Below are 20,156 nucleotides of genomic sequence, written 5' to 3' on the forward strand. Positions count from 1 at the left end.
CTGAAATTCAACTTTCATTCGTCGCTGTTGTTTCCATTGCATATGTATTGCCCATTTGTTTGGTTTTTCGTTTTTTAGCATCTTTCTATATCTTCAGGCTTGTTTTTCTACTTTTCTTTCTTGGAATCGATCTCTTCTCTTTTTTTCCAAAATGACTCCAAAGTAATCGAAAGTTCTCAGTTTGATCAAAGTTGAACTTCTTTGCTTGAATTTGGAACCTCTGGTGCATCACCACGCACATCAAGAGACAGTATTTTTTTTGTTCTGGTGAGGGATAAGTGCACTCACTAGATTGAACTTCTTTTTTCTTCTTGAAATTTCACTTTCGTTCAGTATCATTTTTGTCAGTTATTTCGGTATTCCTTATTAGTTCCTTCTTTTTGATTATATAGTGTAAGAGTTACTTTTGAAATCATTTAATACTACGTAGACTAGTATGTTGTACATATTCCCCAGATGTTTCTTTCTGATCAGAGTCTCAGTCTTTTTTCTGCACACTTCGAATTTTCCTGTTTATTTGCCGATATTTTATTTGTACCCATATCTGTTTCAATAATCGATATAATTGCTCATTCATGAATGAATATTTTCAGTTCCTATAAAATATTATCTTCGTTAGATGCATTCCGAAATATTCGTTGTTGAAAAGTATACTAAGTAATTACTTGTTCTCTGTCAGGATTTGATACGAACGCTCTTAGAAGTAAATTTTATTTGCTGAAAAATAAATAAATTACCCAACAAATGATCATATCCCGGATGAATTCATTATGCTTTAAGTATGGCACGCTGCTTGCCTCCTCACATCGTTTATGGAGATTGCTTTCCTGCTTTAATGTTTCTATTTTATTTTCAGAATTGACATCTGTGACTTAATTTTATTTTTGCTGCATACCACTTAGTAGCATTTAATACATTTATTGTCTCGTGTTTCAACGTACGAAAATAATTAGGTAGTTATTAATAACAGGGTTTAATGTCTAGTATGTAGCTATTCAATTTAGTTTGTATTTTTTGATAAGACGTGAATTCAGTTTCTAGGATAAAAACATGAATTTTTCCAATCAGACATTGATTAGAATATTATTTCATAGCTAACGAATGGTAGTATAAGGTTTTTAACGTCAATTATCTTTTGAAATTTCTACAAATCGCTATGTTGGCCGACCACTGGCGTATACAACTTCTCATTTCGGAGGAGGGGTACATCAAAATCCAACGTTTTTGCACAAGGGAAATACGTATTCAAATTACACCTTATTATGATATTTTTCATGACAATTCGCAAAATCGCAACATATTTTTCACTATACAAAAACTTCTTCAGGTGTTTTCAATATTATATTATGTTCACTTAAGTGAGATTTTATCCTATAATGGTAAATATTTAATAGGTAGTGAATTTATTAGGCAGAAACTTGTAAGGTAGTAATAGTCATTCAAATTACTATAATATATGAAAATACGAAGTAGACATTGTTATGTAGTATTGAACACGTCTGAAGAAGCTATTTTATATAGTGAAACACATATCTCGATTTTGTAAAATGTTGAGTGAAAATCTCACGATAAGTGGTATTTAAATAAGTTGTTTGATCTTTGTGAGTGGACTTTGGTCCACAAAGAAACAAGTTTTTTCGGAATCACTCAGTCTTAGATTTTTTTCTATGTTGCATTTGATGTATAAATTTGACAACAGAAAATGTATTTCTACCGGTTTATGATTGCAATTTCATAGGTGACTGGAAAAAAAATCAATCCAGTCATTTCACAATTGAAAACATTTTCAAAATAATTTGATGGAATCCTCCGTATTTTGTTGTGGGAAATATTTCTCGTCGACTTCCTATCGAATTATAAACTTGCCTCGAATTATTTTAATGAAGAAGTTTGTGTTATGTGAATTTACCGTTGTGGACGGTAACTTGCTAAGCATCTAACGATGGTGTTTGTTGTCGCATTCTTTGTCGCGTTACTTTTATTTCTACACGTTTTATGTATTCGTAAGAAGGTATTAGCCGGCGAAGAAATGGAGTGCATGTGAGAATTTTTAGTATACAGTGTGGAAATCTATGACGGAGTGAGTACCTCGAATTGTATAAGTTCAAACTTCCATAGGAAAACACGATGGTTACTTACGTTATTCCATCCTTCCCCTACCTTAAAAAGTTTTGAAAATCTATGGGAGGATTCGGTAAGGGTAAACACAACACGCAATGAAAATTTATCTTAAATATGATTGACTGAACGAGCAGCGCAGAGTATTCTTCAGGCGTCTCAGAAACTAACCTTAACCATTTTGATTTTATGCAATCCTGCGATCGAACATTCATCTTTCAGTGATATTCAACCATTTGCTAGGTATAACAATGATGTCTATAATATTTGTTATTGATTAACTTTGCAACTGTACAGTGTAGGTTGTATGAATTATATATCTAGAAAACTTTCGTAATAATAATATATATTTCTTCATCTGAAATCATCAAATCTCTCCATTCTTTGTTTAGTCTCTTTGGGACAGGAATTGAGAGAATGTTAGGCCCATGGCAAAACTTATAAGTCGAGCGAATAAATGAACCGCCACTGGTAGGTACAAGCTCGATAACCGATCGTAACGCACATTGGTACACGGGTGATTATGAATATACACTGACCCGTTACTTGATGAATATTAGTATCACTACCATGATAATAATGAGGCAATTTTCACAAACACCATTTTTATTTGTGTTATTTTACACCGCAGCTTCATCGGTAGTTGCATTACTAATGATGAAGCTACAGTGATAGCGAAACGCGTCTGGAATAAAAATTTTATTTGTGAAAATTGCTCAACTATATATTATAATGGATACTTGTGATTGTTTGTGAAGAACGAACACAAAAATTCTGGATGCCTGGTATACACACTTAAGCCCTCGAATGTTCTGTCAAGCTGCAGATGCAGATTAAATTAGTTCCAACTCGAATCAGTTCGAGAAAAAGTTGCGAGCAACAAAGTGAAATAAGTGCAAACATTTTGATGTGTCGTTGAAGTATATAGTGTTCAGTTGTTATTTTGAATTAATAAATGAAGTTATTAAATTTGAATAAGCATATATTATTTATTTTGGAACCAAGCATAGACGTAACATTAGTGCTAGCGATAGGTCGTAATAATAAAATATTCTTTATACTAACCTCGACATAAATTTTCTCATTGTTGTAAAATTATATGAATGTTCGAACTGAAGATCCAAAGTAGAACATGCAATTTTTGAAGAGATTGTGGAAAAAGAAATAATTTTGAAAAATGTTTTTAATTATTTTTCTTCTCAAATATTTAATATATTAGGTATTTATTTTCTCATTTTTTGAATATATTTTTATTATCATTCTGAATTAATTTTTAATTGTTGTTAATTGTTGTTTAATTCTTTTTGTATAAGAAAAATTAGATTTGATGTATATAGATACATAAAAAAAAATGAAAAGCTAAAATGTGACTTGACTGGAATTCGAATCCGGCTATTCTGTTCGTTGCATGAAAGAGAAAAATATTTTTTTATAAAATACTAGTTGTTGACCGCGGCTTCGCCCGTGTGGAATTTGGTACCTAGTTGTAGTACTAATAAGTACGATGTTGCTGTATCTCTGCCGTTCCAATGTTTTGCGCAGCGTTACAGAACAGTGCTTTCAAAAAATTGTTCTACAGCACCATCTAGTGGTGAGTTACAGAAAAATTGATAGCCTAAAAACCTTCTCTATGAAAAATTACTTATACATGTCAAGTTTCATCACGATCGGTTGAGCGATGTAGAAGTTTATCGCTTACCAACCAACCAACAAACATCCATTTTTATATATTAGATATCTTATTCTGTTGGAAACTAGTAACCTTCAGTATTGTTTTTTTAATTGTTCAGTATTAACAAAATTGGAATACGTGAATTATTGAATTTTTCCATGCTAATATTTACAATTTTTCTATCAGATTTTTTTATGTGCCGTTTCAACCACTCATTATATTGTTTCAGGATTTGTTTCGTGCTCGCCAAGTCCTTGCAAAAATGGCGGCACGTGCTTTTCATCGCCAAAGGACGACAGGTTTTGCAAGTAAGTATACATACATAGTCTTTTACCTCTTTCCGCACGTTCTTTTTGGAAACTTTATTCCAACATATGAAATGTTACCGATGGTAAAACAGCAACAGGGAAAGAAAACAAAAGTGCCAATTAAGAATGCACCCTTTCTGTTCTACAGTCATAGGTCCCTACTGTAGAATAAATAGTTCGTTATAAAGGGGAAGTATCATTGGAAACTACAAAGCGTTTATTCCGATTATGATCAGTTTTATTTTGTCGCGTTGTTGAAATTTATGAGCTTATTTTGAATCATAATACAAGTTGAGGAAACAATGTTTGTGTAATGATTGTTGTAATTGATTGTGAATATTGTTTCTAGCTCTCGGTCTAGCTGTATATAAGCAAGTTCCTCATCCTTTAAATTACTAATGGGTTTCTAGGATTTGAATATTGGGGAAAACAACTGACCGTTTTTTCAAAAAGTATACAGTACCTATCAATAAATATATTTTTGAATGTGAATAAAAATATATGGAATTTTGCTCATTCACATGTTGAAGTAGAGGTACATGGCCAAAATACATTGTCAAGATATCAAAAGAATTGTAATTTTATGAAAAAATCTTGACTCCTAGTGCCTCTTCAGGGGGTGTGTGAATTACAAAAAAAAATTCTTTCATGTGTAGCTTAGTTTAGGTTAGTAGTTTATGTTCTCTTGTTGCTAGGTGTTTATGTTTGGTTTTGGTGGGTACAATGCTTTTATTCTGTGTTCATGGGTCGGGTTAGGAGGTGTTATCTTAGTCCTAGGGCATTGCGGTTCTTGTATGTGGATGGATTTGTCTTTAGTGGAGTTGTTGCGAGTGGTCCGGGTATAGTTGCAGGTGGTTCGTTGGTTGGTTCAGGTTCGTGTAGGCCTTGGGGGTAATTCAACATTACCTTCTAAGCGGGTCTACATAGAAAGTGCTTCTGTAACTTTCAGTAGATCTATCCTATGTACTTTTCCAGCTTAGCTTGGTTTAAGGTATCTTTGCCCACAATGTCAGTAGAAATGACTTCGTCTTCAAGCTATTTTATAATTTTCATTCAGTTTTGCACTGAGGAAAAATAATCCAGTTGGAAAAATTTTGGTTTATTGGCTTATTTCTGCTTAGTTAACATAATAATAGAACCCAGTGATGTATTTCAATTCGGAAATTTTGATAAAATTAGAAGCTGATTTAGTTTTTCAAATTACAAAGTGGTTCTTCTATTATTTAAATGAATGAATTCTATTCGTCTGGTGAATTGTTTTCAATGAGTTGGAGACGTAAGAAAATAATTGAAGTAGTGAATTTACGAGGAATTACAATATTCAATTGAGGAATTTGTAAGTTATATTCTGAAAAATAATAATATTGAAGGCTTTTTTTGTCTTTTGTGAAATTGAAATCCTTCTCCTTTAATTTTATCGTTATGTGGGTTCTATGAAAATCTAACATATTTTTATGGTCGTAACATCAGAAAACTTCATTAGAAACAGCGGTCCCGAATAATTGCTCAATTAATTTTGATAATATGGGGTAAACCTTTTTGTTTGACGTTAGTTCACAGTTACAAAGGCCAGCTATAAACTTTATGGTTGCGCTAAAGCCCATAAAATATGTTTTTATGCTCGTTTCAATCCGTAAACTCTTGGGTAGGTATTTTTTATCGTCTTGTATGCCCCTCATTTAATCCGATTGTAATATGAAGATTATTTTGGTGTAAATCAAAGATTCGTGTGGTGTTCGGGCGCCTACATAAAATTATTGCAGGTAAGGATGCCAGTTCTCTCCGCTGGGTAGGTACACGCAGCAGAGAGAGCAAGCACAGTGTGGGTAGAAAAAAGGATTATCTATTATCTGGTGTGTTGTCGAGTGGCCGAGGCACGCCCAGGTCTCATTCTGTTTCGAATCTACAGGGTGGCCGATGGATTAGGAACTAGTAGGTTCTTTGTTCGCTACACTTTTATTGCTTATGGGCATCAGTCATTAACGATATGAAAAAGTATTTTTACCATTAGTTTAGCAGAACCGTTGGCATTACTATAAAATGCTCTGATTCAGCTGAATACTATACGTTGAAATATATTTTTCCGTTAACTAATTGTTCTCTTACGAATGACAACTCTCGAAACTTGTCCGAGGTCTTACCCTTCAAAGTGTGATACGCAGTGATAAATCAATCGTCGGGCCATCGGGATTGAACCACTGCATGAGTAGAATGAACTACTCACGCTAACCAACCGGCTACCGTCCCTCCAAACATATTTGTTGATGCTTGAAACCTATGTAGGCATGTTAAGAATGGTTGATTATAAATTAATATAGAATAGCTAACTGAGAATTTTTCTGTCCAAATCGACAATTCCATCATCATAAAGTCTAGATAGTAGGTGCAATGCCAACATGAGGAGCAAATTTGTTAGCTGGACAATTTGCATTCCATTCAACAGTTATTATTCATAACATGGCAACACCATCCATTCTTTTCGCATTATAATCCACAATACCGAAACATCTAATGAATAGATTCATAAAACGGCTAAATGAACTGACAATACTCTTTAGTTAGCCCTGCACAATAGGGGTTTATCATCTGTCAGATCGACAGATTATGTCTCTACCTCAAGAATATTGTCAAAGCTGGTGTTGCTCAGGATTCTTATTCGCTCCAACCCGTTTTCCATTGTTCATCAACGAACTAATGGAATGAACAAAAATGATGTTTTGTACAATCTAACCAGTATAATTCATATCTCATATCCATTGTTTTCCTCTAGTGTCTTTTAGGTCAAATTGGTTATTAACCTATATTGGTTATTACATTTGAATCAACTCATTGAATTTACCACAACTATTGGAATGCACATAACAGTGATCATAATTCATCATTTAGGAAGATGTGACGACCTCAATGGACGATTAGGTTTTGTTGTTTCATTATTTCCTTCACCCTGTCAAGTCATTGTTTCATATCATTATACGTTGTAGATATGTAAAAAACTTTTAGCGCATTCCTAAAGATTGATCTGCGTTTGATTGAAATTTACATGATATTTACATTCCTCAAAACCCCAAAGACAATAAAGGTGTCAAAGCTCTTTGACCTTGAATATGCGAGACGAAAGTTTCCGATAATTTCCGTTGTTGTTGCCGGATTGTTGAATATGAATCATTATTAACAAAAACTGCAGTGAATTGTGATTTTCAAATTGAACAATATTTACCATCATCATACGTATTATAAGATATTGCTACTAGCATTTGTAAATTTGTTGCCAAATAAGATTCACCTTTTCTCTTCGATATTGTCAGAGAATAAAAACCCCAAATATATAAACTTTCGAAATGTTAACAACATATGAGAAACAAATGAAGCAACTTTGCTGAGTTTAATCGGTCATATTTATTTTCATATTCGTTTTTATAGAACAAATTGAAGTGTTTGTTCTTATTATTTCGATAAACCGTTTTCTTATATTCAGATTATATTCCCAAATCCAGTTTTTGTCTAGGAAAATGACAGTAGTGAATAAAATTAAATAGTTTGTCTAATACAGTATTATCGGGTAAAATTTCATTTATTCGGATAGATGGCTAGATAAAAATCTATATAGGTATATACACATATAGATGGTTAGGTGAATAAATGGATGGATTGATAGATAGATGTATAGATCGATGGATGGATAGATAATTATAGAGCATTCACAGAAAGTTTCTAAATCTACATTTTAATAATTATCTTACACCAACAACAAATAGGTTGTTCCACGTATTTTGATAAATCATGTGGAATATTGTCGCTTTCTTTTGGACACAAATCCCTTGAGCATAAAACTTCTTGTTCACTAATCATATTATTTTGTACAAATTCTGATTTTGTTATCCATCTACGACATATTTCACATTCATGGTTCGAAATTCTCATTCCACCGTGCAACAGAATACTTTAATGACCTCGGTAATATGAATATGGATTCATAACCTCAAAACGACATGCCAAAATATGCGAGTATTTCAAATTTATTGACATTGCTTGACAAAGAAAAACGAAAACAACATCAGCTTTAGAGTTCAATTTTTTAACAGTTTATTTGATATCTTTTCAGAACAGAAAACATTCTTTTGGATGCTCAGGTCTTCGTTATAATTATCATAAACTTGTGTCTTTTTTCTGTCTTTCATTTGTGTCCTATTCATATATCTCATTTTTGTCGTCCCTTCCTGGTTTCGGTATCAGTTTTCTATCTCAGCAGTCAATATTTTACCAGAAGAGTTGAGAATACATTCAGGAGAATGCTCCAAAGCATCGGATTCAGCATGATATACTGGATTTAATTTTTCGGTGAACATCCTCCTCTTCAATCATTTTGACACTCGGTCATGATTTGCAACCATTGAAAATTCAAGTAGTAAACAAATAACGCAGATTATCCCACGAGTGATTTTTAGAACACGAACACATCAGTTGCAAAAATCTTGCATTTTAAACAAGTTTCATATGCTGTTTTATCGCTGGTTGGAATACACGATAACGAATGATGTAGTCTTCCATTTTGTTCAACTAAAGTGTTTGCTAGATAAACAACAGCTAGATAGACAATGTCATTGCAGGGATCCTTCCACTTTATGGAACCAATCTATCATCTCTTAAAGTGATGGATTATTATTGATTTTGATATTTATAATTGTAGCATTTTTATACTATGAAGTTCATAAAGAAAAGGCACTTATTCTGGAGACGTTAATTGTCTTTTTTTGTCAAAATACCTTCGGATGAAAACTACACGAGCATTATTCGATGAACTGAAGAACCGACCATTAGTTTTGTCCACAGGGTACCTCAACTATTGATTTTGATTAACATTACTTTATACCTGGTACCCACTCGGCTTATACGTGTGCATTTGTGTGCGCTGTTCTTTTGTGCTCCGAAACCTCCGCACACATGCTCGCCTTTTTTTCTCGTACGCCCTATGAATATATATTCCATACGGGTTTCGCCCGGGCTCGTATATACTCGGGATATCGAAATAAATCAGACCCACACGTCTCGGAAACAATGGAACTAATGAGGGACCGCTGAATATACAGTAAAGGTTATGCGCTCAACTTGGAATGGCAATGGAAAATGCATAAAATGTGGAAAGAACCGGATAAGTATCGGCTCATTTGTAAGTGTCTGAGGGTATTCAGATTTCACATCAGCACAACTTTCTTATGAGACAGAAGTTGTCGAAAAATACAGAAATGTTGTAGATCAAAAAATGGCGATTTTAGGAAAATTTATAGTTTTTTTCTAGTCATATCTGGATTGTAAATAATTGAGGTTGATTGAATAAAGATCACACTTGAGAGGATGGACGACAGTGTACAGTTTGTAGCCCTGGAATTTTATCAGAGAAAATTCGAAAATAGCTCTTGAAATAATCAAACGAAATTTTCTTGACCTAAAATGCCAATGAGGTAATAGGACTTGGGGTATTTTCTCAAATTTGTGCATAAAAAAGATATCGGTTTGTTTTATTAAATAAATTGGAATTTATAGGAAAAGAAATACTATATCTTTACACCCCACTTATTAAGTGAGTTATATGATGGAATCGGCCGATACTTGATGAAAATCCATAACTAACGTATTCTGAAAACACTTTATTGTGTGATTTTCACTAGATAATTTTACAAAAACACAACACGTGTTTCGCCATACAATGGCTTCCTCGGGCGTGTGAGAAAATCACACAATAAAGTGTTTTTAGAATACGTTATTAAGTGAGTTGTACTTGAACCAACACAACTTTCGAACACCATTTTGTATATTTTTTGATAATTGGCTGATGACCTTAGCAGTCGGTGCTTCTGGAACTCAAATAATAATGATAAAATATTTGTCTGAAGGTGGTTGACAATGTTTCGTGGTGTATTTTATCAGTTCGGACTTCCATTGTCTTATATAATATACATTGATTTGAAAACTCTGAAAAAAATTAAAATAATTGATAGGATTACCCGAAAATAACAATTTTATTAAACAAAAACTGAAATTACAAAGAAATAACATACAAGCAACAACCAAACAAATAAAAAAATGGAAATATTAATAAAAACTGAGAAATAAAAATTAAAAAATATTATTAACAGAAAATGAAAAATAAAAATAAAAAGATTTCAAACCAAGTTATGTCACGACGTTTCGATTTTTAGTATCCACAATTGTCTTCGGGTGATAACTGTTATCAATCGAAACGTCGTGACATAACTTGGTTTCAAATCTCTTAATTTTTATTTTTCATTTTTTGTTAATAATATTTTTTCATTTCAATTTTTAAGTTTTTATTAATATTTCAATTTTTTTATTTGTTTGGTTGTTGCTTGTATGTTATTTCTTTGTAATTTCAGTGTTTGTTTAATAAAGTTGTTATTTTCGGTTAATCCTATTAATTTTTTAAAATTTTTTTCAGGGGTTTGGTTGTATGTTATTTCTTTGTAATTTCAGTGTTTGTTTAATAAAGTTGTTATTTTCGGTTAATCCTATTAATTTTTTTAAATTTTTTTCAGGGGTTTCAAATCAATTTATATTATATTATACAATGGAAGTCCGAACTGATGAAAAATATTTGTCATTTCACTTAAATCGACAACTCAGTATTGGAGAGGTCACATAAAATTATTACATGTATTTAAAAAGCAAGATTTCACATTGTTGAATACAAATTCCAAAAATTACCATAAATAAGTCGGTATATCGCTATTTCGACTTGGTACCGACTACAAATTAGTTAAATTTAAAAATTACACAAATACCTAATTTTTGTTTCTTCGATTTAATGTATTAGAAAATATCTTGAAATGTGCAAAATAATTTGATATCAGTTAACACTTAATTTTACTTTCGATCAAATTAACAATAGTGTCCTAACTGCCTGCCTTATGTGACATTCTCGGAATTCCGAAAATGTCAAATTGATTCATATTAAAATGAAGTAATTGAGTTAACTCTGCTATTCAAAATTACATTCATCTCCTGAATTCACATCCTCTGAAAATGTCAATTCAATATCTAATGAGACTAATTTCCTACACATCAATTCTCGCGATCTATCTATCTGATGTAACTGTTTATGTTAATTCCAATTAGTTATCTAAAATGTTGCTACAGCTGCCTCTCATATCTTTGTGAACCCTTATCCAAAGCGAATAACGTTCCCATGAAAATTAATTTAGAATTTATGTACTTATCAAGTTTTGTTGACGCATTAATCGTTTTCTCGTAAATATTTACTAGATTTCATGATATAATGATGAATATGTTTATAGTAGATACCTAGTATATATTATACAGGAAATGTTTTTTTGTGATCCAGCTCGGTTAGTATCATGCTCGTTATAACAAAACAATTCAATATGTCTTCATATGTATGCGTATGTCATATATGTATATATGATGCTTGAGCACAAACGTTATGAGAAAGATAATCAACATGCGTAATGGAAAAGTTAATGTTTTTGGGTAGTGCTTATATTATTAGAAATACAAAATCGTTTTTACCAAAATTATTTTACACTCATTATGATGCAAGAAACTAACAAACCGAGTAGACTTTTTTGACTTTTTCAGCGATATATTTTTTAAAAGCAAACAGTACATGTAATATTTTTTTCAATTACATAAGTTAATAATATTTTCATTCATGAAAGCTCATTGATTTTTTAGGAAATTCAGAAACAAATACTTTTTTCAATCGATCAAAATACCTAATAGAGCTAATTTAGCATTGGTTGGGTGATAAAAATAACCTTTCAATGTTTTCTAACCTTTAACAGGGCGTGGAAGGCAAATAGAGAAAGCAGTTGCAACGTTGATGTTTATAGAAACTCAAATAATGTTACGTATAGTCGAAGTAACCGATATAGTAACCTTAAAGGTGTCGGCGAATTCAAAGGCCAAAAAAACCAATACAAAGGAATTATGCCGCAACGAATTAGTCCACGTGGACTGAAGAATTGGCGGTTCGTATTGGTTAATTTTTAGTAACCGAGTTTTATGATTGCTGAAGAGTCATAAAATTAAATTTGAAGTCATGTTACGGTGACCAATAGAATGTAGCGATGAGTACCGCCGTTGTGTGTGTTATTAAAGGGGAACTGCTGGAAGGTAGGGGGCACTATATCTTTTACTTGAACTATACCTTATAAATCTTTTGCATATATAATTATCTACTCTTTGTCCATATAAAACACTTTGCTAACATTAGCGTGAATATTTCTCGTTGAGAAGATTGATGGATAGATTGAAAACAAAAACTGCTTATTTTAGTAGTAGTCTCCTCGGCGGTCAATTTTTAAGCCAAATTCTTAGTTCTCTAATTCTAGTTCATAGTTTTCCCTTTTGAAATATCAACACCTGTCGTTTTAGAACACCTGTATCACTTTGCAAACAAATGCAATCGGTTTCACCATCAATAATCCCAAAGTTCTTCATGTCATGTGCATGTATATATCTTAGAATTTTCGGAGAAACAAAGACCGTTAATAAATTAAAAAGTAGTCGTAAGCTAAATCCTTCGGAATATCCGAATAATTTTTAGAATTGTATGAGCTGATACCTTCATATTCAACAAACAAACGCCGATTTGTATTTGATTGAAACTTTATTATGATATTTTCATTTGACAGTTTACAGAACACACTTCACCATGCAATAGTACTGAACATGCGGTCGGTCGGTAGCCGGGCAGTTCGACGTGGGTGCTTTGTTCACTCAGTCATTCGGCCGATGTGTGAGTTGATGGTTCAAGCCCCAGACTGAACGTTCGATTTTCAGTTGCTATCGTCCAAACGTTAGGAATCACACGTTAAAAGATAAGACCTCGTTAGTCCTTAGCTCGCACAAGTTTCGACTTCTGAGGGTTGTTGTTCGTACGGGTGCGATAGCTGGTTAACGGAAAAAACATATTTTAAACATATTTTCAAACATGCCCGATGAAGCTATTGTATAGCGAAACAGTTAACTAATGTTAACTGTTAACTAATGAGTGGAAGTCTCACAAATCTCAATGTTGTTTGAATCAGTTATAAATAATTTCCATAGAGTATCGACCAGTTCCATTATAAATGTCAACTCGTCAGTAAGGTAAGAGTCTAGTAATCGTTCAATCGAAGTGTTTTTCATGAAGATATTGAAATAAACGACTTTGAAATCTGTTTCTTAGGACTTTCTGAGAGTATAAGAACGTTGAGAAACACATAAAGAATCTCTGATGAATATATTCACAACAAAGGCATAAGTAATATCGTATAATCTACTATTAATCTTCTGAACAATTGAACAAATGACCAAATTATTACGTTCCATATGAATGATATGACGAATTGAAAGCACCGATCGTGGCACTTGCCATTCAAAAACCGCTGACCGTTTAAAATTCATCAATTAAAATCCGAAACGATTAATCCTATCGATCAGGAAGCAGCGATATAACAATCGACGAAATTGTGCGGTAACCATTTGCGAACAATAGGTTCATTATAAGAGTAGGGTTAATTGGTCCATTGATTTCGGCAAACCACATCTCATTCTGTGCACTGCTCCACTTGTCTATTCTCGATGGATCGGGATTAACCATATAAATCGTAACATATGCGTCTGGGAGAGGCACTAACGTGTTATATAAATTTCGATATTGAAAAGAATCTGTATCCTTTGTTCCCTTTTGGGGTACGTTTTCACCTATTCTTCCTACACATGGCGAGCTAGTTTTTTGTCGAGGGTTGATATATTTAGATAAACATGTGCGTTGAGATCTAGTATACGCGTCCTCGGCTTTGTTCAGATTTTTTTATTATTTTGTAGTGGGTTTGATACTCTGAGTTAACATGTGCGAAGTAATACTTGATTCCCATAAATAATTTGGGGGAGTGTGCATTATATAATATGTAGAATTTGGGTTAATGATTCTTTTGTTATGCTAATGCGATCTACTAGAAAATTTGCTTTCAAACTTCGGATCATACTGATGAAAATATGACAAACGAAATTGTATCAGAATATCACCTATTCATTCTGATATGTTCTGGATTATTTCTCTTTTAACTGAATATATCGGTGCGGCCTAATATGTCGGTGTTGCTACCTACCTATTGTTTCATTTGATCTTACTCAGGATAATTATTTTTTTTATAATTTTAATTTCTATTTCAGTTGAAAATTCAAAGATAGAAAGCAATCAATTTCAAAATGAAGTATTTAGAAAGATGTGTAAATCATGCATAAAATTACTTTCAGATACAAACTGGAATAAAAAGCCCTCTCGAAACAACTACTTTCATATAAACATCGAATCACACGAAAGAAAAATACTTTCGAAACAACTACTTTCGAATGAACATTGAATAATACAAAAAACACTTTTTCCTATTCAATTTGTACTCCAAACATTCGTTATAGAATTGAGTCAGATATCATTTACAGGGTTGTTTTTAGTACAATTCTAAAATAATAGGCACTAAATTCTCAGAAATATTGCATTGAAACGAAAACATTGTTTTCAGGTTTGTGATTCTATATATTTCATCATCAATTTTCTTCATCTGCTCAGTATAATGTTCGTAGGCCACTGCAAGAGGTAGATTAAGGCAAAAACGTCAGTCATTTCAGAGAATTTAGTGCCAATTATTTTGGAATTATAGTATACATAATATCATATAAAAAAGAGGTAATATTTCACTTACACGAAACACTGTCATCCTCAATCGCGGACATCGATGTTTGATTTGTTACGGATCTGTTGACTGCTGATATTTTATTTTATCTTCATTTAATTCACCTGCTGCTTTCATTAGCAAAACAAAAATTAAGAATTTACTAATGGCTGATTCATACACGGAAAAAAAAGATTTGTTAAATGAAATAAAATTCACTTCATTCAAAGAAATAAAAGTGTCATATATGCACGACAAAATATTTTGTTGATGCAAGTTAAAAGAATTCTTGACTCCTAACTATTTCTTCAAGCATATGTTCATTGTATCAAACAAATATTTCATTGAAACAATCACATCCATTAGTTATTTCAATTCAAAGAAGAATTGAATTCAAGTAATATTTTGTCTAATTGATAGCGAGAATGATTTAGAGTAATTCGAATATTCTATTGAACAAACAAAATTTAAAGATGGGTGAAATAGTGGATCTGATTGAAATAATCAAATGTATTTTCTATTTGAGTAAATGTTATGTTGAAGAAACATAATATATCTGCAGGATGATGGAGAACTGTGCTTGTTTTGATAATGGGAAATTTTCCACTGAAGTAATGATTTTGTTGATCAAATAATGAATAGTAGTTGAACGAACAATGTTTATACCTCATTGTGAGTATCTTTCTGATAGAATAAAGCATTTCTAAAGTTCAAAATAAGTATGAATAATGATGTACCAAATGAAATAAAGTTACAAATCAAAATCCTTCCCTCTTGTTTGAATTTGGTTATTGGATTCAATTAACCAAATATTATACTAATCTGAGTACCAGCATCTCGTTGGTAGTAATGTAGTTTCAGAAAATGACTTTTCTCTTCTCTAAAACTTCAATATGTTTTTTAAGTTTGTAGATAAAAAGCATTACGTATATTTTTAGTATATTGAGAAAAGTGATTGAATTTACATAAATCTCCAATCAAAATAGATCAAATTATTGAATAATTCTGAGAATATATTATAGTTTGTTCAACAATCCGATTTCTCAATACATTAAATACACTTTGTATCATTTTCTCAACTGGAGTATTGATCTACTTACGTATCACGATTTCTTAATCAGCTGCTGATGGGAGTCTTGCGGATAATATTTCATATTCAATACTGATTATGTAAATGCCATGGAAAATTGTTCAACGTGAGAATGAGCAAAATATAAATAAAAATCGAGAAATTTTAGTACCAAATTTATTCAAACAATTAATAAATTATGATAGACTTCTACAAATATTTAAATGAAAATATAAATTTTTCACACTTGGTTAATCCTAATATAAAACATTAACATATTTTATTATTTATTATTATTATTATTGGTGATATCTACTCAAAAACAATTAGAGTTGATTTCGAAACCTTTCACTGAAGTAATGATCTAAAATGAAAGAGAACAGAGATTAGTGATAGTCTACATTTTCGCAATAATACTATTGGATCAATTTCTACTAACTAGCTTAGATATTATCTCATAGAAATATAAAAATATAATTATTTATTTTTTGTACAAATCCAATTTAATAAAAGGAAATACCCTTATTTTTTGATAATAGGAAAAAAACAATGACGTACTTCATCACAGAAAAATTTGATTAGAAATATGATTGTGATGACAAAATTTACCTAGGTCTCCAATCATAACTTTCAGGCCTTCAAATCTATTAAATTTAAGAATTCTAGCATTCAATTACTTAGGTATAGACCTGAATAATAATAAGTATCTACAGCAAATCGCAAAAATATATAGTTATTTGAGAAAACTGAATATGTTTTTAATTGTAATGGTATACATATTTATTATTAAAGTTATGAATGAAAGACATACCTCTGTTATATATGATTCTTAATTTATTCCATCAATTGCTTCCTTGATTGAATATTTTTCTTTTGCCAATTGGGGGAGTCTTTTCTTTCATTTCCTCATCAGTGAGCCTTTTAGCTATGTCTAAGGTTACATCATTGTCTGTCTGAAAAGTATGTGTTTTAAGTATATTATTAGGAGATGAATAATATATGTATTTTTTTACCTTTAAAAATGCCAATCAGGTCATTTAATCCCAAGTTATTATGAAATTCCTCCATGTCTAAAAATAAAAGAGATTATATTGCATGTTTTGAGTTCCTGTAGTTTTGTTGGATGTCATTATTTCTGTAAATATGTTACAAATAACTTTCCTTTTTCGGTATTACTGATTTCAATAAAGTAATACAAGAGAAAACTGTGATTATTTCACAATGTTCTTTGAAAGAAAAATCTTAAAAAGATGTTCCTTCAAGGATTCAGTATATACTATCATGATGAAAATGAAATCATTGTTTACGGCACCATTCAATTATTTATGATGTAACAAATTTAGAATCCGAACTAAAGGTACAGCTCTTCGCTGACTTAATTGTATTTACTCTGAAAATGTCCAATTCCTCCGTATCCAAAAATCAAAGGTCAACTAGGTACCCAGTGTATGCATACCTACCTACCTTTCAATGATAATCATTTCACTCGACAACTTATACTTTTTTAAAAACAGAATTGAAAACATGGAAGCTTTCCTTCAGTCATTACATTAAACAATAAGAACTTCAAGCCACTTTTATAGATAGCTGTCAAGAAAAATTTATGGGCACGTGCTTGAAAAAAACGATGTCCGTTTATCCAATACATGCTATTCATAATTATTTCAAAATATGGAATGAAAGAAAGTATATTATCAACATACCTGTGAGAACACTGAAAAACTTCAATCCACGTATAATCAAAAAGAAACTGTAAACCTCTTCGTCATTTCCTTGTAGAAAACCCAACACCCATTTTTAATTCTTATTCCATTCGTGATTAGTTTACGGTTCTTGCGAAAACGCAAATGGTGCCGACCGGCACTCTATTTCCTTAGAAGTATTTCAACTATATCATTTCTTTCAAGGAAACAATTTAATTTTTCAAACCAACAAATAATAAAAATATTGAAATGAAATTATCCATAGTCTTGAAATTATTTCCAAAATTAGTTAAAGGTATTGATATGTATTGTTGAAGTGAAAATAAATTTTCAGTTATATATTAGTGTCAAAACAGCACCCCATAGTGTTAAACTGAATTGGAAAGTTTTCATTCAACAGACGTACTTTTGATTTGATGAAATTTTATTGTTTGACTCAACCGAATTATTTTGAGAACTCAATAAATGTTATTCTTGAAATGATCCACAATTCATTTGACTAAGTAAAAGACCTCTTGAATTGAAATATTAGAGAAATTAAAATGAGAATTTCATTTTGTCTCCGCAAAATTATCATCTAATCGAAACAATACACACGTCGTTTGGAATGAATGATATTTAATCAAAGTGATGAAATAAATTAGACTAAATAAATTTCTTTGAAGTAACAAATCTTTTTTTTCCGTGTACACCAAATTTTACTTCATCTTTAACATCAACAGTAAGGATGAATTGAATCATTTTACACCATTAAAAAAAAAATTGGGGTAATTTTCTCTAACAAATTTCAAGTTATTGACTCGGGAAAAAGTATATTAAAAGTGTCAAATGGCTAATTTTCCGAGTTGAAAGAGAAAGTTTAGAAAATATGTTGATTATATATCGGTGTCACCTAGAGAACTTTCGTTAAAGTAAAAGAAAAATGTGGTGTATGAATTAGTGATAAACAAACTTGGAAATATTGTAAGACTGTCATGTGAAACATAAAACTCAAAGCACAGCCAACTACTCACTTCTAACCTGTGCATAAAAATACTTTCACGCACGGTGCATGAAGTGATACTTCACCTACAAAATATCGCATACGGGAGTAAAAAAATATATTCATCATATATCAATTTGGTGGGACGGTAGCCTGGTGGGTTGACGGGGGTGATTTGCTTCACTCACTCAATCCATCGCTGTGTGAACCGGTGGTTTGAACCGCAAGGTCGGACGATCGATTTTCACTTCCTATTGTCCAACCCGTGTTAGGTATCACATGTTAAAAGGTAAGACCTCGTTAGTCCTTGGCTCGCACAAGTTTCGACTTTCGAGAGTTGTTTCTCGTTAGGGGGCGGTAAATGGTTAACGGAAAAACAGATTTTTTTTAAACAGATATGTATGTTCCATCATATTCAGTGTCGTAATTTATGAAGTAATACATGTCTTATCATTATTGAACCAGAACAGAAAAGATAATAGTCAATCTTTGCCATCGATGAATTTTCAGAGATGGACAAAAAACAACTTGGCGTTTCCTTTCGTTCATTATCTAAAGTTGAAAATTAAGACCGGATCTTGAACATCGTAGAATTCAACAACATTTTCAATATCATTATAATTCGTAGTATGTAAGAAACAAATAATTAGGTCTTAGTTCACGCCTGTTTTTTCACTTACATTAGGTTACATTAGACATAACCCTCCTTTGAAATAGGGCCCCGATTGCTATATATAAAAGTAGGCGGATGATTATAATTCGATTATTACTCGACTGAAAATTTGTATTGAAAACAGAAAATATTTTTAGGGAAAGACTACTGCTCATCTACCAGGAGTAATATCAGTTGATAATAAAATTAAAAATATATTTTTTTTCCGCCTTTGTTAGGAAGTTCTTCACTCTTTATATATTAATGGAGAAGTAGAAAGCCTAAACGGTTTTCCCTATTTTCATTTCAGAGTGTCATATTACATAACTGTTTGTATGGGCGAAAGAATTGGTTTTACTTTCCGAAAACACTTATTTTGATAATTTCTTAATGAAAAACTGTACTTTTCTTAGGTCCTTATAAAAAAGCAGAAATGTCGTTCTTAGTGATAAATATCACTTTTCATTTGTATTTCATTTATATTGTAAGATATAACATAAAAAAGGTTGATGTTGAATGTTCATGCAAAAAAGTGCCCATTCCCTTTTGACCAACCAGCAAAAATATTTTATCATGCAAAAATATGTTTTCTTTCTTATTTTATTAAATTAAAGTGATATGGTTAATCAAATAAACTTATCGAAAGTAATACTCAAACTTAAACAACTCAAAATTCTCTATTATACATTAGTAGAATCTTTTTTGTAATATGGAATAATTGGGTGGAATAAACAAAAAAATTGTCAGAACTCTTGAAAATATACAAAAACGAATCCTAAAATAATATACCGTAAACCTTCTCGTTTTTTTTTTGATGCATTATACCACAAGCTACAAATTCTTGACATCAGGTAGCTATTTTATAAAGCTAGTATACTTTTTATTCTTCAACGAAAACAATACACCATGAAACTGAATCATTCTTGTAATACAAGGGCCTTAATATCAGCCGATCTTG

The 20,156-nt window shown here is 31.6% G+C and overlaps 1 protein-coding gene across 2 annotated transcripts in view; it reads left to right on the forward strand.

The window, feature by feature from the left end:
• The window catches only part of N (neurogenic locus Notch protein), a 196,344-nt gene that overhangs the window by 10,802 nt on the left and 165,386 nt on the right, over window positions 1–20,156 (forward strand). For both annotated transcript variants that reach the window (XM_023158033.2, XM_023158034.2), the window contains exon 2: window positions 4,020–4,098. In XM_023158033.2, the coding sequence (XP_023013801.2) occupies window positions 4,020–4,098 (79 nt within the window). The remainder of the gene's footprint in view (window positions 1–4,019; window positions 4,099–20,156) is intronic.

Source organism: Leptinotarsa decemlineata, unplaced genomic scaffold, assembly GCF_025532065.1.
Source record: "Leptinotarsa decemlineata unplaced genomic scaffold, Ldec_3_MD MMD2_tig00000199_RagTag_RagTag, whole genome shotgun sequence".
NCBI classification, from domain to species: Eukaryota; Metazoa; Arthropoda; class Insecta; order Coleoptera; family Chrysomelidae; genus Leptinotarsa; species Leptinotarsa decemlineata.